This window comes from Oncorhynchus nerka, linkage group LG26, assembly GCF_034236695.1.
Source record: "Oncorhynchus nerka isolate Pitt River linkage group LG26, Oner_Uvic_2.0, whole genome shotgun sequence".
In the NCBI taxonomy this organism is placed as follows: domain Eukaryota; kingdom Metazoa; phylum Chordata; class Actinopteri; order Salmoniformes; family Salmonidae; genus Oncorhynchus; species Oncorhynchus nerka.
This window is the reverse complement of record NC_088421.1, coordinates 25,139,945-25,162,389: the sequence shown is the minus strand read 5'-3', so window position 1 is coordinate 25,162,389 and position 22,445 is coordinate 25,139,945. Positions and strand designations below refer to the sequence as shown.

The window sequence follows — 22,445 nt, the reverse complement described above, 5'->3', positions numbered from 1 at the left end:
ATCTACCTGACAGGTGTGGCATATCAAGAAGCTTGTGCTGGGGACAATAAAAGGCCACTCTAAAATGTGCAGTTTTGTCACACAACACAATGCCACAGATGTCACACATGTGGGAACTCCTTCAAGACTGTTGTAAAAGCATTCCAGGTAAAGCTGGTTGAGAGAATGATAAGAGTGTGCAAAGCTGTTATCAAGGTAAAGGGTGACTATTTGAAGAATCTCACAAAATATATATATTTTGATTTGTTTAACTCTTTTTTGGTTACTACATGATTCCATGTGTGTTATTTCATAGTTTTGATGTCTTCACTATTATTCTACAATGGAGAAGATAGTAAAAATACAATACCTTGAATGACTAGGTGTGTCCAAACTGGCTGGTACTGTACAGTCGTGGCCAAAAGTTTTGAGAATGACACAAATATTAATTTTCACAAAGTCTGCTGCCTCAGTTTGTATGATGGCAATTTGCATATACTCCAGAATGTTATGAAGATCAGCTGAATTGCAAAGTCCCTTTTTGCCATGCAAATGAACTGAATCCCCCCAAAAACATTTCCACTGCATTTCAGCCCTGCCACAAAATGACCAGCTGACATGTCAGTGATTCTCTCATTAACACAGGTGTGAGTGTCGACGAGGACAAGGCTGGAGACCCCTCTGTCATGCTGATTGAGTTCTAATAACAGCCTGGAAACTTCAAAATGAGGGTGGTGCTTGGAATCATTGTTCTTCCTCTGTCAACCATGCTTACCTGCAAGGAAAAGGGCTTTGCACAAAAAGGGCTTCACAGGCAAGGATAATGCTGCCAGTAAGATTGCACCTAAATCAACCATTTATCGGATCATCAAGGAGAGAGGTTCAATCGTTGTGAAGAAGGCTTCAGGGCGCCCTATAAAGTCCAGCAAGTGCCAGGACCGTCTCCTAAAGTTGATTCAGCTGCGGGATCGGGGCACCACCAGTACAGAGCTTGCTCAGGAATGGCAGCAGGCAGGTGTGAGTGCATCTGCACGCACAGTGAGGTGAAGACCTTTGGAGGATGGCCTGGTGTCAAGAAGGGCAGCAAAGAAGCCACTTCTCTCCAGGAAAAACATCAGGGACAGACTGATATTCTGCAAAAGGTACAGGAATTGGACTGCTGAGTACTGGGATAAAGTCATTTTCTCTGATGAATCTTCTTTCCGATTGTTTGGGGCATCTGGAAAAAAGCTTGTCCGGAGAAGACAAGGTGAGCGCTACCATCAGTCCTATGTCATGCCAACAGTAAAGAATCCTGAGACCATTCATGTGTGGGGTTGCTTCTCAACCAAGGGAGTGGGCTCACTCATAATTTTGCCTAAGAACACAGCCATGAATGAAGAATGGTACCGACACATCCTCCGAGAGCAACTTCTCCCAACCATCCAGGAACAGTTTGGTGATGAACAATGCCTTTCCCAGCATGATGGAGCACCTTGCCATAAGGCAAAAGTGATAACTAAGTGGCTCGGGGAATAAAACATTGATATTTTGGGTCCATGGCCAGGAAACTCCCCAGACCTTAATCCCATTGAGAGCTTGTGGTCAATCCTCAAGAGACGGGTGGACAAACAAAAACCCACAAATTCTGACAAACTCCAAGCATTAATTATGCAAGAATGTGCTGCCATCAGTCAGGATGTGGCCCAGAAGTTAATTGACAGCATGCCAGGGCGGAATGGAGAGGTCTTGAAAAAGAAGGGTCAACACTGGAAATATTGACTCATTGCATCAACTTCCTGTTATTGTCAATAAAATCCTTTGACACTTGAAATAAAATGCTTGTAATTATACATCAGTATTCCATAGTAACATCTGACAAAAATATCTAAAGACACGGAAACCGCAAACTTTGTGGAAATTAATATTTGTGTTATTCTCAAAACTTTTGGCTATGACTGTGTGTATAATGTATAATATATATATATATATTTCATAATATCAGAGCACGATATACAGTATGTGGCTTGAGCCCTATTGTTAAGATGTGCAGTTCATACTCAATCCCTCTACTTCCCGTTCCCACGATTATTTCCCACTTTCATCAGTGACTGTGTATGTGAGTATTTCAGCTATCATGTGTCTGTGTGTGTTGCTGGCAGGGGTGGAAGGTGTCAAGGTGGGTGGTTAGGAAACATGTTGCTCTGGTATGGCGGTGGCAGTCATGCAAATAACTGCCGGTCTCACAGTAATTGACCGTTAATTAACATAAAGACGTTTAGCATCTCCTGGCTTCCATGCATACTGTAGCCTACAAGTCACCGATGCATACCTTTGGAACGTGTAATTTTTTAAAAAAGTGTCACGATCGTCGTATGGAGTAGACCAAAGCGCAGTGTGGTTAGAATACATTCTTCTTTATTTAATGAAGAACACGAAGAACACTTAAACAAAAAAACGAACGTGACGCTATGATAACGAGTGCAGACACAGGCAACTACACATAGACAATAACCCACGAAATACCCAAAGAAGATGGCTGCCTAAATATAACTCTGTAAACAAGGGCACCCTCATAGACGTCATCCTGACCAACTGGCCCTCCAAATACACCTCCGCTGTCTTCAACCAGGATCTCAGCGATCACTGCCTCATTGCCTGTATCCGCCACGGAGCCGCAGTCAAACGACCACCCCTCATCACTGTCAAACGCTCCCTAAAACACTTCTGTGAGCAGGCCTTTCTAATCGACCTGGCCCGGGTATCCTGGAAGGACATTGACCTCATCCCGTCAGTTGAGGATGCCTGGTCATTCTTTAAAAGTAACTTCCTCACCATTTTAGATAAGCATGCTCCGTTCAAAAAATGCAGAACCAAGAACAGATACAGCCCTTGGTTCACTCCAGACCTGACTGCCCTCGACCAGCACAAAAACATCCTGTGGCGGACTGCAATAGCATCGAATAGCCCCGTGATATGCAACTGTTCAGGGAAGTCAGGAACCAATACACGCAGTCAGTCTAAGGCCAGCTTCTTCAGGCAGAAGTTTGCATCCTGTAGCTCCAACTCCAAAAAGTTCTGGGACACTGTGAAGTCCATGGAGAACAAGAGCACCTCCTCCCAGCTGCCCACTGCACTGAGGCTAGGTAACACGGTCTCCACCGATAAATCCACGATTATCGAAAGCTTCAATAAGCACTTCTCAACGGCTGGCCAACAGCTCCGCCCCCCCCGCAGCTCCTCGCCCAAGCCTCTCCAGGTTCTCCTTTGCCCAAATCCAGATAGCAGATGTTCTGAAAGAGCTGCAAAACCTAGACCCGTACAAATCAGCTGGGCTTGACAATCTGGACCCTCTATTTCTGAAACTATCTGCCGCCATTGTCGCAACCCCTATTACCAGCCTGTTCAACCTCTCTTTCATATCGTCTGAGATCCCCAAGGATTGGAAAGCTGCCGCAGTCATCCCCCTCTTCAAAGGGGGAGACACCCTGGACCCAAACTGCTATAGACCTATATCCATCCTGCCCTGCCTATCTAAGGTCTTCGAAAGCCAAGTCAACAAACAGGTCACTGACCATCTCGAATCCCACCGTACCTTCTCCGCTGTGCAATCTGGTTTCCGAGCCGGTCACGGGTGCACCTCAGCCACGCTCAAGGTACTAAACGATATCATAACCGCCATCGATAAAAGACAGTACTGTGCAGCCGTCTTCATCGACCTCGCCAAGGCTTTCGACTCTGTCAATCACCATATTCTTATCGGCAGACTCAATAGCCTCGGTTTCTCGGATGACTGCCTTGCCTGGTTCACCAATTACTTTGCAGACAGAGTTCAGTGTGTCAAATCGGAGGGCATGCTGTCCGGTCCTCTGGCAGTCTCTATGGGGGTGCCACAGGGTTCAATTCTCGGGCCGACTCTTTTCTCTGTATATATCAATGATGTTGCTCTTGCTGCGGGCGATTCCCTGATCCACCTCTATGCAGACGACACCATTCTATATACTTTCGGCTCGTCATTGGACACTGTGCTATCTAACCTCCAAACGAGCTTCAATGCCATACAGCACTCCTTCCGTGGCCTCCAACTGCTCTTAAACGCGAGTAAAACCAAATGCATGCTTTTCAACCGATCGCTGCCTGCACCCGCATGCCCGACTAGCATCACCACCCTGGATGGTTCCGACCTTGAATATGTGGACATCTATAAGTCTATAAGCTCCATGTCATCTACAAGACCCTGCTAGGTAAAGTCCCCCCTTATCTCAGCTCGCTGGTCACCATAGCATCTCCCACCTGTAGCACACGCTCCAGCAGGTATATCTCTCTAGTCACCCCCAAAACCAATTCTTTCTTTGGCCGCCTCTCCTTCCAGTTCTCTGCTGCCAATGACTGGAACGAACTACAAAAATCTCTTAAATTGGAAACACTTATCTCCCTCACTAGCTTTAAGCACCAACTGTCAGAGCATCTTACAGATTACTGCACCTGTACATAGCCCACCTATAATTTAGCCCAAACAACTACCTCTTTCCCAACTGTATTTAATTTATTTATTTATTTTGCTCCTTTGCACCCCATTATTTTTATTTCTACTTTGCACATTCTTCCATTGCAAAACTACCATTCCAGTGTTTTACTTGCTATATTGTATTTACTTTGCCACCATGGCCTTTTTTGCCTTTACCTCCCTTCTCACCTAATTTGCTCACATTGTATATAGACTTGTTTTTTTTGTTTTGTTTTTTTTACTGTATTATTGACTGTATGTTTGTTTTACTCCATGTGTAACTCTGTGTCGTTGTATGTGTCGAACTGCTTTGCTTTATCTTGGCCAGGTCGCAATTGTAAATGAGAACTTGTTCTCAACTTGCTTACCTGGTTAAATAAAGGTGAAATAAATAAAAAATAAATAAAAAGTACCTAGGTGTCTGGCTAGACTGCAAACTCTCCTTCCAGACTCACATCAAACATCTCCAATCGAAAATCAAATCAAGAGTCGGCTTTCTATTCCGCAACAAAGCCTCCTTCACTCTCGCCGCCAAGCTTACCCTAGTAAAACTGACTATCCTACCGATCCTCGATTTCGGCGATGTCATCTACAAAATGGCTTCCAACACTCTACTCAGCAAACTGGATGCAGTCTATCATAGTGCCATCCGTTTTGTCACCAAAGCACCTTATACCACCCACCACTGCGACTTGTATGCTCTAGTCGGCTGGCCCTCGCTACATATTCGTCGCCAGACCCACTGGCTCCAGGTCATCTACAAGTCCATGCTAGGTAAAGCTCCGCCTTATCTCAGTTCACTGGTCACGATGGCAACACCCATCCGTAGCACACGCTCCAGCAGGTGTATCTCACTGATCATCCCTAAAGCCAACACCTCATTTGGCCGCCTTTCGTTCCAGTACTCTGCTGCCTGTGACTGGAACGAACTGCAAAAATCGCTGAAGTTGGAGACTTTTATCTCCCTCACCAACTTCAAACATCAGCTATCCGAGCAGCTAACCGATCGCTGCAGCTGTACATAGTCTATTGGTAAATAGCCCACCCATTTTCACCTACCTCATTCCCATACTGTTTTTATACTGTTTTTTTATTTATTTATTTACTTTTCTGCTCTTTTGCACACCAATATCTCTACCTGTACATGACCATCTGATCATTTATCACCCCAGTGTTAATCTGCAAAATTGTATTATTCGCCTACCTCCTCATGCCTTTTGCACACATTGTATATAGACTGCCCATTTTTTTCTACTGTGTTATTGACTTGTTAATTGTTTACTCCATGTGTAACTCTGTGTTGTCTGTTCACACTGCTATGCTTTATCTTGGCCAGGTCGCAGTTGCAAATGAGAACTTGTTCTCAACTAGCCTACCTGGTTAAATAAAGGTGAAATAAAAAAATTTAAGAAATATGGTTCCCAATCAGAGACAACGATAAACACCTGCCTCTAATTGAGAACCAATCTAGGCAACCATAGACCAACATAAACACCTAGATGAAAACAACCCCATAAATCTATAAACCCTAGACAGTACAAACACCCTAGAATAAGACAAAAACACACATACCGCCCATGTCACACCCTGACCTAACCAAAATAATAAAGAAAACAAAGAATACTTAATGTCAGGGCGTGTCAAAAAAAAGTATGATAAATCCATGTAATATAGCCTACACCATCACAATAAATTCATAATTTATTTTAAACTTGTCTAAAGAAAATGTTGTCTATTTCAGAAGAACAGAATAGCATACTCTGAGTTGTCTTTATGTTAGGCCCTGAAATGGACTACACTAGTTAACAGACAAGATTTGCTTCAAATTCTGTGGCATTACATTTAATAGTATGAAGAATACAATTGAACATAGCTTAATAAAATGGAAAGGATATTTTTCCTAAACTATTTGAGGGAGTGCTTACATGTGGCTATTCTGTGTTGAGCGGTTAACAAAGAATGTGGTCCTCCTGTATGCTTAATTTAGAGTTATTTATGCAACTTTAGTGGTGATACAAATGTTGGGCAAATGTTTTGATTTTTAATACATTCTCAGGCTGCATGATGGGACTCAAATTATGATTTGAAAAAAGGCACTTGAAAGGCATGAGCTCTGATTTGTTTATTGTGCAGGCTACACACTTAACCAGTCTCATTCACAATTTGACAAACACTTAATAATATTCTAACCAGGCCTCGGATTTCCCGGCGGCATCCCCCTTGTGTGGCAGTAATGCCCCCTAAAAAAGCCATGCCTTTTGAAGGCCAAAGTGGCCGTTGTGCCCTTAGGCTGAATATAATAATTATAATTCCTGGCTGCTGTGCTCCGAAACACCTCTCACTCACATGGCTCTCTCAGATATTTCAATGATTATTTGCCAATGCTTGTCATGTGAGTGGGTCCTTCTCACAGGCATTTCATCTAAGAAGGGGGCTACAAGTGAAGACACATCGGGGACGCAACTGTGTGAATTCCGAAGCGCATATTGAAGATGTTAGAACAGTCCATATTTTCGTCAGCCAAGAAGATGAGTAGGCCTAACGAACAGCAAAATCACTAGCCAATGTTAATGTACTATCCCCCATAATACAAAAGTTTACCCATTCTATTGGTCAAATTGTCCTTCTGTGCAATAAATAAATTATACAAACATACTATGGGAAAGTTGTGGGATGCGATAGATTCCAAACTAATGCAACAACTCACATCAAAAAAACGTTGAAAAGCATTGAGGCTGATGCAATAGATCAGAACGTTTACCTTAAAATGTTGATAAACTATTACGCAATTTCTTCACATTAAAAGTGTGCACATGGCAGTAGTCAATAAGTGTAAATGTTCCAAAATGCAATCAATTAGCGGGAAACCCTTATCGAAAATGACGGAAATGCGATAATGCATGTAAAGATTATCTTCCCCAAACTTGAAACTCATGCTCCGCCTATGTATGTCAGTTAGGCTCTAATCAAGTTCAATCAAATTTTATTCGTCACATGCGCCGAATACAACAGTTGTTGTAGACCTTACAGGGAAATGCTTAAAACAATGCAGTTTTAAAGAAGAAGACAAAAATATAAATATAATAAATAATTAAGGAGCAACAATAAAATAACAGTAGCAAGGCTATATACAGGGGGTTCTGGTACAGAGTCCATGTGCAGGGACAACCGTTAGTCGAGGTGATGGAGGTAATATGTACATGTAGGTATAGATAAAGTGACTAAGCATGGATAATAAACTGACTAGTAGCAGTGTAAAAATGGGGTGGGGTGGGGACAATGCAAATAGTCTGGATAGCCATTTGATGAACTGTTCAGGAGTCTTATGGCTTGGGGGTAGAAGCTGTTAAGAAGCCTTTTTGACCTAGACTTGGAGCTCCGGTACCTCTGGTTGTGTGGTAGCAGAGAGAACAGTCTATGACTAGGGTGGCTGGAGTCCTTTGAAATGTTTTAGGCCTTCCTCTGAGAACGGCTGGTATAGAGGTCCTGGATGGCAGGAAGCTTGGCCCCAGTGATATACTGGGCTGTACGCACTACCCTCTGTAGTGCCTTGCGGTCGGAGGCCGAGCAGTTACCATACCCGTGCTCGGTCCTCTGTTTTTTCGTAGTCCACAATCATCTCCTTTGTCTTGATCACATTGAGGGAGAGGTTGTTATCCTGGCAACACACTGCCAGGACTCAGACCTCCTCCCTATAGGCTGTCTCATCACTGTCTGTGATCAGGCCTACCATTGTATCTTCAGCAAACTTAATGATGGTGTAGGAGTCGTGCTTGGCCTGCAGTCATGGGTGAACAGGGAGTACAGGAAGGGACTGAGCATGCACCCCTGAGAGTGATGTGTTGTTACCTACCCTTACCACCTGGGGGCGACCCGTCAGGAAGTCGAGGATCCAGTTGCAGAGGGAGGTGTTTAGTCCCAGGGTCCTTAGCTTAGTGATGAGCTTTGAGGGCACTATGGTGTTGAACGCTGAGCTGTAGTCAATGAATAGCATTCTCACGTAGGTGTTCCTTTTGTCCAGGTGGGAAAGGGCAGTGTACAATAGAGATTGCATCATCTGTGGATCTGTTGGGGTGGTATGCAAATTGAAATGGCTCTAGGGTTTCTGGGATAATGGTGTTGATGTAAGCCATGACCAGCATTTCAAAGCACTTCATGGCTACAGACGTGAGTGCTACGGATCGGTAGTCATTTAGGCAGGTTACCTTGGTGTTCTTGGGTACAGGATCTATGGTGGTCTGCTTGAAACATGTTGGTATTACAGACCCAGTCAGGGTATTAAAGACTTGCCAGTTGGTCAGTGCATGCTTGGAGTACACGTCCTGGTAATCCATCTGGCCTTGTGAATGTTGACATGTGACATGTGTACGAGCGTCTGAGCCGGTATAGAATGACTCAATCTTAGTCCTGTATTGACGCTTTGCCTGTTTGATGGTTCGTCGGAGGGCATAGAGGGATTTCTTATTAGCATCGTCCTCTGACCATTTCCATATTGAGTGAGTCACTGGTACTTCCTGCTTTATTTTTTGCTTGTAAGCAGGAATCAGGAGGATAGAGTTATGGTCAGATTTGTCACCCATCAGACTATTCTTGATTTAATCTTGTCTTTACATATACTAAATAGCATATTGGTGATTTTTTATTTATTTAGAATGGACCATTATCATGCACCTGTCTCGGAACAGGGGCAGGGGGAAAAATACATGTAATCTATGCACTTAAATAGCGAATGGAAAACGCTTTTCCCGTGGTTCCTTTTCATGCCAGCCAGGTCGACTATACTCCTGTTGTAAAGCGAAGCAGTGTGCTTAATATTAGGAAAGTTGATAAATAAATATATTAGGCCTAGCCTATAGAAAGCTGATGGGATCCTCCTCTTTTTAATAGAGGCCATCAAGACTCTGTTTTCTCACACAATTGCATAGCCTATAGAAATGTTGCTCAACATGAGCTCATGGGCTCTCATGAAGTGTTTTATTTTTGATAACATTTGCATTGATGTCAGAGTGACTAGAGGGACAATAAAGGGCTCAGTACCAGGCAGTTAGCAAGTTTGGTAGGCTGCTAATGACCATCAGCAGCATCAGAGCTTTGAGAAGCCTAGTTACCGTGACTAGAGTCACATGGAATTTGACTGCGTTCATATGACTCGTGACTGCCGGTGTGACGGTAATAAGGTCACCGTAACAGCCCTATGCTCTGGTGATGCTGGAAGGGGAGGCATTGGGAGGCAGGGGGGTATCGAGCGGCACTCTAGTGATGCTGGAAGGGGACGCGTTGGGAGGCAGGGGGTATCGAGCGGACCTCTGGTGATGCTGGAAGGGGAGGCATTGGGAGGCAGGGGGTATCGAGCGGCCCTCTAGTGATGCTGGAAGGGGACGCGTTGGGAGGCAGGGGGGTATCGAGCGGCCCTTTGGTGATGCTGGAAGGGGACGCGTTGGGAGGCAGGGGGGTATCGAGCGGCCCTCTGGTGATGCTGTAAGGGGAGGCGTTGGGAGGCAGGGGGGTATCGAGCGGCCCCCTGGTGATGCTGGAAGGGGAGGCATTGGGAAACGGGGGTATCGAGCGGCCCTCTGGTGATGCTGGAAGGGGAGGCGTTGGGAGGCAGGGGGATATCGAGCGGCCCTCTGCGCGGCCTGACACTTACGATGACCTTGGCCTCTGGTACTAATGGAAGTAGAGGGCAGCAGAGGTTTCTCTCTCTCTCGTCTGTCTGTCTGTCTGTCCTCCACTATCTCCTTTATGTTTGTTGGTGTCTACAAGGTGTCAGTCATTATCTTCCATCTTCTCTCCTCGATCTCTCTGGTTCTCCCCTTTCTCCTTTTCTCCACCTCCAGTCCATTCTCTCTACATGTTGTTCTTACCGTATCCCTGTATCGTTTAAAGAGCTACAATGTTCTGAACAAGGAAAATCTCCACCATGACATAATGGTCCGTTTTTAGGTCAAACAGATCGTTATCACTGCAAGAGCACATTACGGAGGCTAACTACTAAACAAGTATCCATTGGTCAAAATAAATGGTCTGAAAAAGCAGTCAACATGGCAGTTACCTTATCTATTATGAGTACAGAATACATGTAGGATTTTGCCTGGGTTACGTCTCGTCACGCAACTGGGCTTCTTGGTAATCCCCTCTTTTATAATTGAATTTCGATTTGCGCCTTACAAAAAGAGGGAAATAATCCCTGTCATTGATCTTTGCTGGTATTGATTAGTCTGCGTAAGATTAAGCACATTATGTGATTGACTGTACAATCAGTGGTCCGTAGAAGAGGGACAGATGGTGAATGTCAGTCAGTGAGAGAGACAGACCCTACATCTCCCCCTACTGCGCCCCCTGTCTCTGACTAAGTCTGTAGGGAAGAACAATTCTTACTAAAATAAATCCAGACAACAGGAGGTTGGGGGCACCTTAATTGGGGAGGATGGGCTCGTGCTAATGGCTGGAGTGGGATTGATGGAATGGTATCAAATTCATCAAACACACAGTTGAATACCATTCCATCCATCCATCCAGCCATTGTTATGAGCCGTCCTCACTTCAGCAGCCTCCACTGCTCCAGACGTTGTTTTTCTAAATGAAAATATGCTTCATGATTCTGCGTATACTGTATTTGTTTGTGTTAGCTATAGGTTTGTGTGCATTTATGTGTGTGTCTCAGTTTGTGTCTGAGTGTACTGTATGTATGTGTTTGTATGTAAGTGTGAGTGTGTTGTGCATACTGTATCAGCAGCTGTGTTGCCGCGGGGCTCCAGTTGTGAGGGCTGGGCTGCTGGGTGCAGAGGGAGAGTTTTCTCCCGCCCTCTCTTCCAGCCACACTCCTCAACATGAGCCTGAAACAGAAACTCCAACCTGTGAGTACTCCAACTCTACTCTCTCACTCCCTATTCTCTTCTTCCTTTCTCTTCCTGTCTCACTCCTCAACATGAGCCTGAAACAGAAACTCCAACCTGTGAGTACTCCAACTCTACTCTCTCACTCCCTATTCTCTTCTTCCTTTCTCTTCCTGTCTCACTCCTCAACATGAGCCTGAAACAGAAACTCCAACCTGTGAGTACTCCAACTCTACTCTCTCACTCCCTATTCTCTTCTTCCTTTCTCTTCCTGTCTCACTCCTCAACATGAGCCTGAAACAGAAACTCCAACCTGTGAGTACTCCAACTCTACTCTCTCACTCCCTATTCTCTTCTTTCTTTCTCTTCCTGTCTCACTCCTGTCCTTTTCTGCCTCTCCTCTTACCCTCATGGTCATCTGGTGGTTCGTAGCAGGCTACCTAGCTCCATCCTCCGTATTGACAGTGAGGCAGGGACAGTGACGGATGTTGTTAGTGCTGATGTAATCTTGTTGTCGTCATAATTTGTCTTGTGTCACTTGTCGTCCACTTTTTTTTCATAGGTGATAAATATGTTGATGTTTTGTGGGCTCCAGGGTCTCTGTTGGTCTCTGGAATTTGGAATGTTCATTTGATTAGCATGAATCAAATGTAATTTTGTTCTGAAAATGAGTATTCTAATTTAAAGAGAACAGTTCACAGAACCTGCAAGGTGTTTGTTTTGGTGTATGAAATAACACTAGTGTCAGAGGTTTTTAATTTCAGACTGGATTGTTAATGAAGTATTAACATAGTTAGGTGTTCTTTATGCAAATAGCTAGTGTTTGTTTTTAATCTTTAAAAATATATTTGTTGTATTCTATGTCAGATGTCATTGTATTTTCCAATAAGGACTGTTAACTGTTATAAGCCCTGAGTGGTTTGGGTTAAACATTGTGGTGCAGACAGCATGGATCTTATTCAGGCTGACATTATGAAACAGGACTGGAAATTATGTCAATAATCTGAAATTACCCAGATGAGTGAATCTGGTTAACACACACACACACACACTGCCCATCCCTCAGCTTGCTCCCACAGGTTCATCATGTTAGATGTTAAACTCAGTCCTCAGGGGGAGAATCCTGATCGTTGGTACGAGAGCGCATCTGTCAGAGAAAGAGCACAGTGACACGTGGAATCACAAGCCTCATTTAGCCACAAACATTGGTAGCAATAAGGCCTAAGGTCCTGAGCCCGATGTAGCCCCCAGCAGTCAGGTCTCCTTTCATACGGTATGTAGCAAACAGTACTGCAGGTGTACAATCTTCATTTCATCATCCTGTTGCAGGAGAACGTTCCTGCAATACAGAAAATGTCAAGCGTGTTGTGTATTTGAGGTTTAAAAAGGCTTCTGAAATTTATAATTTCCACTTTGAAATGCCATTAATTATAATCCACATAATAATTCACATTTCCTGTTGCTGCAGAGTTATTTTCCTGCTGTATCGAACTGGCTAAAATTAAGATCCTACATCTGTACAGTACTTTAAATGCTCTGCTATGAGAGGTTCTGCAGTGCATTTTGACATCCTCAGTCTTCAGTCAATCGTTTCGGTGTGTTGTTTCAAATTGTTTATTCAGGGTAAGAAATGCATTAACTGAACTATCCATTTAATTAAAGCTCAGTCCTACTATTCCCTGTATTAGATTAGTTTACTGACTATTGGAGCAGCACCCCCTGGACTGGGTGAGAGTTGGGTCATAAAGTGGGAAGTGTGTAGTCTGGATGGGAATCGATAGGAGACTAACCATGTGGTGTCATTTTACCACCTCTAGGACTGACTGTATGTGGGGAATTTAGCCGTACAGGTTTGTTCTCTTACTTTGAGTCTGAACATCTTTTCCATTTAAGAATGTTCTGGAAAGAGATGGAAATTGTCATAGGAAGCTTTCACCTTGTACTCTCAGGTTATTTAGTAGAGCAAAAACCTTGTAGCACTGAACATGCCGCATTTAATGTATCTGTATTTTGTGATCCAGCTAAGTAGGGACATTTGAGAGGGTTGGCAGCAAGGGCACCATGGTAACGCTGTGTGTTATTACAGATTATTCTGTCACCATGGCTATGTTCATAGTTATGCAAACTATACATGCAAAGTAGTATGAGCCAGTGTTGGTTCCACCAGTCTAGTCTGCAGAACATGTTGACTGTGGTGGTTCCACCAGCCCAGCCTGCAGCACATGTTGACTGTGGAGATTCCACCAGCCCAGCCTGCAGCACATGTTGACTGTGTTGGTTCCACCAGCCCAGCCTGCAGCACATGTTGACTGTGGAGGTTCCACCAGCCCAGCCTGCAGCACATGTTGACTGTGGAGGTTCCACCAGCCCAGCCTGCAGCACATGTTGACTGTGGAGGTTCCACCAACCCAGCCTGCAGCACATGTTGACTGTGGAGGTTCCACCAGCCCAGCCTGCAGCACATGTTGACTGTGGAGGTTCCAGCAGTCTAGGCTGAAGCACATGTTGACTGTGGTGGTTCCACCAGCCCAGCATGCAGCACATGTTGACTGTGGAGGTTCCACCAGTCTAGCCTGCAGCACATGTTGATCAGGGAGGTTGCACCAGCCTAGTGTGCAGCACATGTTGATCAGGGAGGTTGCACCAGCCTAGTGTGCAGCACATGTTGATCAGGGAGGTTCCATCAGCCTAGTGTGCAGCACATGTTGATCAGGGAGGTTGCACCAGCCTAGTGTGCAGCACATGTTGATCAGGGAGGTTGCACCAGCCTAGTGTGCAGCACATGTTGATCAGGGAGGTTGCACCAGCCTAGTGTGCAGCACATGTTGATCAGGGAGGTTGCACCTGCCCAGCCTGTAGCACATGTTGACTGTAGAGGTTCCACCAGCCTAGTGTGCAGCACATGGTGATCAGGGAGGTTGCACCTGCCTAGTGTGCAGCACATGTTGATCAGGGAGGTTCCACCAGCCTAGTGTGCAGCACATGTTGATCAGGGAGGTTGCACCTGACCAGCCTGTAGCACATGTTGACTGTGGAGGTTCCACCAGCCTAGTGTACAGCACATGTTGATCAGGGAGGTTGCACCTGCCCAGCCTGTAGCACATGTTGACTGTAGAGGTTCCACCAGCCTAGTGTGCAGCACATGGTGATCAGGGAGGTTGCACCTGCCTAGTGTGCAGCACATGTTGATCAGGGAGGTTCCACCAGCCTAGTGTGCAGCACATGTTGATCAGGGAGGTTGCACCTGACCAGCCTGCAGCACATGTTGACTGTGGAGGTTCCACCAGCCTAGTGTACAGCACATGTTGATCAGGGAGGTTGCACCAGCCCAGCCTGCAGCACATGTTGATCAGGGAGGTTGCACCAGCCTAGCCTGCAGCACATGTTAACTGTCATGAATCTCGAGTGAGACAACAACAGATTTGATTTATTTTCTACTGAACCTTATTTTAAATAGGCAAGTCAGTTAAGGACAAATTCTTATTTACAATGACAGCCTATCCCGGCCAAACCCGGACGACGCTGGGCCAATTGTGCTGTGCCCTATGGGACTCCCAATCCCATCCGGATGTGATACAGTCTGGAATCGAATCAGGGACTGTAGTGACTTCTCTTTGCACTGAGATGCAGGGCCTTTGCACCATTCGGGAGCCCATATGGGCGATATCAGAGAGCACATTGTGCACCATGGTCTGCCTATGTCCAGAGCTGTAAAAAATACTTGAAAGTACTACTTAAGTAGTTTCTTGGTATCTGTACTTTACTTTACTATTTATATTTTTGACTACTTTTACTTTTACTTTTATTTTCCAAAAGAAAATTATGTACTTTTTACTCCATACATTTTCCCTGACACCCAAAAGTACTCATTACATTTTGAATGGTTAGCAGGACAGGAAAATGGTCTAATTCACACACTTATCAAGAGAACATCCCTGGTCATCCATACAGCCTCTACGTCAAGCACACAGACAGTTTTGACCAATACTGCCCTCCTACACAAGCACTCACAAAAGGTTAGAGAAAATAAACCAAAATCACCCAGCTCTTTGCAACAATCCCTGTCGATTTGCTTGTAAATTAGGGCACTTACCCTGCTCTGCCATTGGCCGAGGGACAGTGCAGGGGGTCACATGGTGTGACAGGTGAGCTGCAGCAGGGTCTTTTAAAAGGCCAGTGAGTGGGGTGGGGCGGGGGATAAGGTTACAGACAGCCAGGCAGCCAGAGAGGGTCCACTCCCCAGCAGTGGTCTGTTAGAGCTGGGCACATAGGCACTGGGCCACTGGGTAGCTGATCTGGAGCATTGTGCTGGACATAGCGGGCTAGGATGGAGCAGGGGAGGACCTATATGTTCCGGGGGAGGCAGGGTGGGCTGCTGGGGAATTTGAGGAGGACCAGGGTGTCGTGCTCCTCCTCCTCCTGCTGCTGCTGTGGTCGGGACCAGGATAGACTGGAGCTCCTGGATATGGAGGCTCTCATCGTTGTACCGGTTAGTAGGAGCACTAGGCTCAGACTGATTGGTCTATGTGAGTGTGATCTATGGTCTATGGTCTATGTGAGTGTGATCTCATGGGTTATTGTTGTCCATTCAGATACTGTGGTTTCGATGATGGTGTGTGAGGAAAATATACATTTTTAGGTAATATTATGGTCTGTGCCGTCACTATGAGAACACAATCACTAAGGTCATCTCTATTTGAATTCGCACCTATAATTTACATACTGGTTATTATAGTTGATTTGGTTCCTACTTGGCTGTACTGACTGTGTTGAACACTCAGAAATCAGAATTCTGTCAAAAATGTAGATATTTGTCTTGTGAAAAGCTGTGTGTTGGCTTCTACAGTGTTTGTGTTGAGTCCATTGAGACAGATATTGTTTATACTCCAGGACATAATTGTCTTCATGACAATATGACTGGCTAGCTGTGAGACTGAGGGATGTTTGTGTGAACATTTACACTCATTGCATTGTATTACACACACACACACACACACACACACACACACACACACACACACACACACACACACACACACACACACACACACACACACACACACACACACTCCTTCTCCCTCTTTGTCACTCACTCTGGAATACACATTAACTCTGATTGATTTGTGACAGGGCTTGAACAGCTAATGGAGGGTTGTTGTGGTTTTTTTGCTGCTGCTGTTCTAGTTGTGCTGAGATGATAGACATGTGGGTTGAAGGCCCGCGGTGTCAGACACAGTAGGTAGTTAGACAGAACACAGTTGCTCCCCTTCCTTCCCCCAAAGAGCACAACAAAGACAATATCAGGTCCTGTTCTGCTCCTCTCTTCTGAACTGCCTTCTGCTCTGGTTCCCTGAACCCATGTCCCTCGGGTTTCTCGGCACAGTTCTCTGACATGACTCACTCTCTTTCCCATTTCTTATACTGCTTTACATTTTGCTAAGGCTGTTTGGCTTATCATTTCATATTCTTGGGGTTCTAATCAAGGCCTTTTCAGCAGGGTGGTGAGGGACCATTGTGAAGATATTCCGTTTCAATTCTGTTTCACTTTTACTGCCCATGATTAATCTAGATTCAGCAGGACTCTCTGACCATCTCTGCCCTCTCCCCGTTTAGGTACTGTCCCTAGGGGCTGATGTCCTGCCAGAGTACAAGCTCCAGGCGCCTCGCATCCACAAGTGGACCATCCTCCACTACAGTCCCTTCAAGGCGGTGTGGGACTGGGTCATCCTCCTGCTGGTCATCTACACGGCCGTCTTCACCCCCTACTCCGCTGCCTTCCTGCTCAACGAGGTGGAGGACGAGCTCCGGCGCTCCTGTGGCTACACCTGCAATCCCCTCAACGTGGTGGATCTGGTGGTGGACGTCATGTTTATCGTGGACATTCTCATCAACTTCCGGACCACATATGTCAATCACAATGACGAGGTGGTCAGCCACCCGGGGCGCATCGCCCAGCATTACTTCAAAGGCTGGTTCCTCATTGATATAGTGGCAGCCATCCCCTTCGACCTGCTCATATTCCGCTCTGGCTCTGATGAGGTGAGATGGATGGAGGAGAAGGTGGATAATTTACATCTATGTGTAGTAATGGTCCTGTTTTGCAGTGTTGGTCAGTGTACCATTTCAACAAAGACTCTCTCATAAATCTTCTTGTTCTTTTACATTAATTGCTTTGTTTGTACATTGAACCTCTCTCCTCTCAGCCCCAGACAACCACTCTGATTGGCTTGCTGAAGACTGCTCGGCTGCTGCGATTGGTGCGTGTGGCGCGGAAGCTGGACCGCTACTCAGAGTACGGCGCCGCCGTTCTCTTCCTCCTCATGTGCACCTTTGCCCTCATTGCCCATTGGCTGGCCTGTATCTGGTACGCCATCGGCAACGCGGAGCGCACCAACTCGGCCCGCATCGGGGGCATGAAGATCGGCTGGCTGGACAACCTGGCTGAACAGATTGGTAAACCATACAACGACACAGATCCTGCCTCTGGCCCCTCCACCAAGGATAAATACGTCACAGCGCTTTACTTTACCTTCAGCAGCTTGACCAGCGTGGGCTTCGGCAGCGTTTCCCCCAACACCAACCCTGAGAAGATCTTCTCCATCTGCATCATGCTAATCGGCTGTGAGTACGTCACCAGTGTGTCTGAGTACGTCACCAGTGTGTCTGAGTACGTCACCAGTGTGTCTGAGTACGTCACCAGTGTGTCTGAGTACGTCACCAGCTTGTCTGAGTACGTCACCAGTGTGTCTGAGTACGTCACCAGTGTGTCTGAGTACGTCACCAGTGTGTCTGAGTACGTCACCAGCGTGTCTGAGTACGTCACCAGCGTGTCTGAGTACGTCACCAGCGTGTCTGAATACGTCACCAGCGTGTCTGAGTACGTCACCAGCGTGTCTGAGTACGTCACCAGCGTGTCTGAGTACGTCACCAATGTGTCTGAGTACGTCACCAGTGTGTCTGAGTACGTCACCAGCGTGTCTGAGTACGTCACCAGCTTGTCTGAGTACGTCACCAGCGTGTCTGAGTACGTCACCAGCGTGTCTGAGTACGTCACCAGTGTGTCTGAGTACGTCACCAGTGTGTCTGAGTACGTCACCAGTGTGTCTGAGTACGTCACCAGCTTGTCTGAGTACGTCACCAGCGTGTCTGAATACGTCACCAGCGTGTCTGAGTACGTCACCAGCGTGTCTGAGTACGTCACCAGCGTGTCTGAGTACGTCACCAGCGTGTCTGAGTACGTCACCAGCGTGTCTGAGTACGTCACCAGCGTGTCTGAGTACGTCACCAGCGTGTCTGAGTACGTCACCAGCGTGTCTGAGTACGTCACCAATGTGTCTGAGTACGTCACCAGTGTGTCTGAGTACGTCACCAGTGTGTCTGAGTACGTCACCAGTGTGTCTGAGTACGTCACCAGTGTGTCTGAGTACGTCACCAGTGTGTCTGAGTACGTCACCAGTGTGTCTGAGTACGTCACCAGTGTGTCTGTATTTTGCCTGTGTGTCCAGAGTGTTCATATGCATTGCTGCATTACTTTAAGGGTAGTATCACCTATCATTTTAGGTGGATGTCACTGACATGTCTCTCTGTCGTCTGCTGTAGCTCTGATGTATGCCAGTATCTTTGGTAACGTGTCGGCTATCATCCAGAGGCTGTACTCCGGCACGGCCCGTTACCACACCCAGATGCTGCGTGTCAAAGAGTTTATCCGCTTCCACCAGATCCCAGAGGGACTACGCCAGAGACTGGAGGAATACTTCCAACATGCCTGGTCCTATACCAATGGCATCGACATGAACGCTGTGAGTCACTCTCAAACACACATTCATATACAGCCAAACACACACACATCCATACGCACGGGAAAAACACACACGTTCATATTCACATGAAAAACACATATTCCCTACTTGCCACCTGAGTTTTTCTGTCATTAGGTGCTCAGACAGGGAGACCTAACAGTGTAAAAGATGTGCGTCATATCCTTTGTGTTAGTAGATAGATAGCATCTTGCTGGTTGCAGAGAAGAGAAAAGCATTAGCCCTCTAACACCACAGGAACATGACGTAGCAGAGAGCACGCCTGTCAATTCAATCTGAACAGAGTTGATCGCATAGACACTGTGTGTGTGCATGTGTCCCCTTGTCAATAGTGAGCATCAACTGAAACAGCTCACCCCCCACTCGCTCTCTTTCTCTGTTTCTCTGTTTCTCTGTTTCTCTCTCTCTCTCTCTCTCTCTCTCTCTCTCTCTCTCTCTCTCTCTCTCTGCCTCTCTCTCTGCCTCTCTCTCTCTCTCTGTCTCTCTCTCTCTGTCTCTCTCTCTGTCTCTCTCTCTGTCTCTCGCTCTGTCTCTCTCTCTGTCTCTCTCTCTGTCTCTCTCTCTCTCTCTCTCTCTCTCTCTGTCTCTCTCTCTCTCTCTGTCTCTTTCTCTCTCTGTCTCTCTCTCTCTGTCTCTCTCTCTCTCTCTCTCTTCTCTCTTTCTTCTCTCTTTCTCCCTCTCCCATTACTCTAGGTGCTGAAGGGTTTCCCTGAGTGTCTGCAGGCTGATATCTGCCTCCACCTGAACCGCTGTCTGCTCCAGAACTGCAGGGCCTTCAAGGGGGCCAGTAACGGCTGTCTGCGGGCGCTGGCCATGAGGTTTAAGACCACCCACGCCCCTCCGGGCGACACCCTGGTCCACATGGGAGATGTCCTCTCAGCTCTCTACTTCATCTCTAGAGGGTCCATAGAGATTCTGAGAGACGATGTGGTGGTGGCCATACTGGGTAGGCTGAAGGGTGGTGGTGGTTACTGGGTAGGCTGAAGGGTGGTGGTGGTTACTGGGTAGGCTGAAGGGTGGTGGTGGTTACTGGGTAGGCTAAAGGGTGGTGGTGGTTACTGGGTAGGCTGAAGGGTGGTGGTGGTTACTGGGTAGGCTGAAGGATGGGTGTGGTTACTGGGTAGACTGAAGGGTGGTGGTGGTTACTGGGTAGGCTGAAGGGTGGTTGTGGTTACTGGGTAGGCTGAAAGGTGGTTGTGGTTACTGGGTAGGCTGAAAGGTGGTGGTGGGTACTGGGTAGGCTGAAGGGTGGTTGTGGTTACTGGGTAGGCTGAAAGGTGGTGGTGGTTACTGGGTAGGCTGAAGGGTGGTGGTGGTTACTGGGTAGGCTGAAGGGTGGTGGTGGTTACTGGGTAGGCTGAAGGATGGGTGTGGTTACTGGGTAGGCTGAAGGGTGGTGGTGGTTACTGGGTAGGATGAAGGGTGGTGGTGGTTACTGGGTAGGCTGAAGGGTGGTGGTGGCCATACTGGGTAGGCTGAAGGATGGGTGTGGTTACTGGGTAGGCTGAAGGGTGGTGATGGTTACTGGGTAGGCTGAAGGGTGGTGGTGGTTACTGGGTAGGCTGAAGGGTGGTGGTGGTGGTAGTGGTGGTTACTGGGTAGGCTGAAGGGTGGTTGTGGTTACTGGGTAGACTGAAGGGTGGTGGTGGTTACTGGGTAGGCTGAAGGGTGGTGGTGGTTACTGGGTAGGCTGAAGGGTGGTGGTGGTTACTGGGTAGGCTGAAGGGTGGTGGTGGTTACTGGGTAGGCTGAAGGGTGGTGGTGGTGGTAGTGGTGGTTACTGGGTAGGCTGAAGGGTGATTGTGGTTACTGGGTAGACTGAAGGGTGGTGGTGGTTACTGGGTAGGCTGAAGGGTGGTGGTGGTTACTGGGTAGGCTGAAGGGTGGTGGTGGGTACTGGGTAGGCTGAAGGGTGGTGATGGTTACTGGGTAGGCTGAAGGGTGGTGGTGGTTACTGGGTAGGCTGAAGGGTGGTGGTGGTTACTGGGTAGGCTTAAGGGTGGTGGTGGTTACTGGGTAGGCTGAAGGGTGGTGGTGGTGGTGGTAGTGGTGGTTACTGGGTAGGCTGAAGGGTGGTGGTGGTTACTGGGTAGGCTGAAGGGTGGTGGTGGTTACTGGGTAGGCTGAAGGGTGGTGGTGGTGGTTACTGGGTAGGCTGAAGGGTGGTGGTGGTGGTTACTGGGTAGGCTGAAGGGTGGTGGTGGTGGTTACTGGGTAGGCTGGTGGTGGTGGTTACTGGGTAGGCTGAAGGGTGGTGGTGGTGGTTACTGGGTAGGCTGAAGGGTGGTGGTGGTGGTTACTGGGTAGGCTGAAGGGTGGTGGTGGTTACTGGGGAGGCTGAAGGGTGGTGGTGGTTACTGGGAGGCTGAAGGGTGGTGGTGGTTACTGGGTAGGCTGAAGGGTGGTGGTGGTGGTAGTGGTGGTTACTGGGTAGGCTGAAGGGTGGTTGTGGTTACTGGGTAGACTGAAGGGTGGTGGTGGTTACTGGGTAGGCTGAAGGGTGGTGGTGGTTACTGGGTAGGCTGAAGGGTGGTGGTGGTTACTGGGTAGGCTGAAGGGTGGTGGTGGTTACTGGGTAGGCTGAAGGGTGGTGGTGGTTACTGGGTAGGCTGAAGGGTGGTGGTGGTGGTTACTGGGTAGGCTGAAGGGTGGTGGTGGTGGTTACTGGGTAGGCTGAAGGGTGGTGGTGGTTACTGGGTAGGCTGAAGGGTGGTGGTGGTTACTGGGTAGGCTGAAGGGTGGTGGTGGTTACTGGGTAGGCTGAAGGGTGGTGGTGGTTACTGGGTAGCCTCTCCTTCTTTTTTAAGTCTTTCCCTCGTTCTTCCCTTTCAAGCTTATGTGGTTTAGTGCATTCTCTGTCTGTCTGTTTCTCTCTCCCTCTCTCACACTCACACTCACTCACACACACACATCCACACACACACTGCTGTGATGTGGTGTGCTGTTTAGCCAGAGGTGTGTGGGCACGGCTCCACTTCCATTCCACAGTGTCATTGATTACCGATCACCCAATTCCTCAGACCCACTCTCTCTATGCTAGCCTGTCTCGCTTTGATTCGTCTCCCCTCTGCATTTAAGTGGACACAAAGTCAGGCCTAACTGGAATAATGTAGAGCATTAGTGTTATTGTTTTACTCTCTGAAAAATCTAGAAATAATCCTGAAGAAAGTATCTATCAGGGTAGTCTTGTCGACGGAGGCTTTCACTCCCCCTGGTGGTGTATGTGAGTGAGTTTATGAGTGTTTTTAATGCGAACAAAATTATTTTTGTTGTTGTTCAATCATTGCTTTCTCCATTGTCCCTCTATTCACCTCCGTTTCCTCTTCA

General features: G+C 47.1%; 1 protein-coding gene across 4 annotated transcripts in view; it reads left to right on the top strand.

Annotated features, from left to right (window-relative positions):
• Positions 1-22,445, top strand: part of LOC115110788 (potassium voltage-gated channel subfamily H member 6-like) — a 46,811-nt gene that overhangs the window by 20,008 nt on the left and 4,358 nt on the right. For all 4 annotated transcript variants that reach the window (XM_065010315.1, XM_065010316.1, XM_065010314.1 and 1 more), the window contains 4 exons: positions 16,915-17,340; positions 17,505-17,922; positions 18,901-19,100; positions 19,812-20,064. In XM_065010315.1, the coding sequence (XP_064866387.1) occupies positions 16,915-17,340; positions 17,505-17,922; positions 18,901-19,100; positions 19,812-20,064 (1,297 nt within the window). The remainder of the gene's footprint in view (positions 1-16,914; positions 17,341-17,504; positions 17,923-18,900; positions 19,101-19,811; positions 20,065-22,445) is intronic.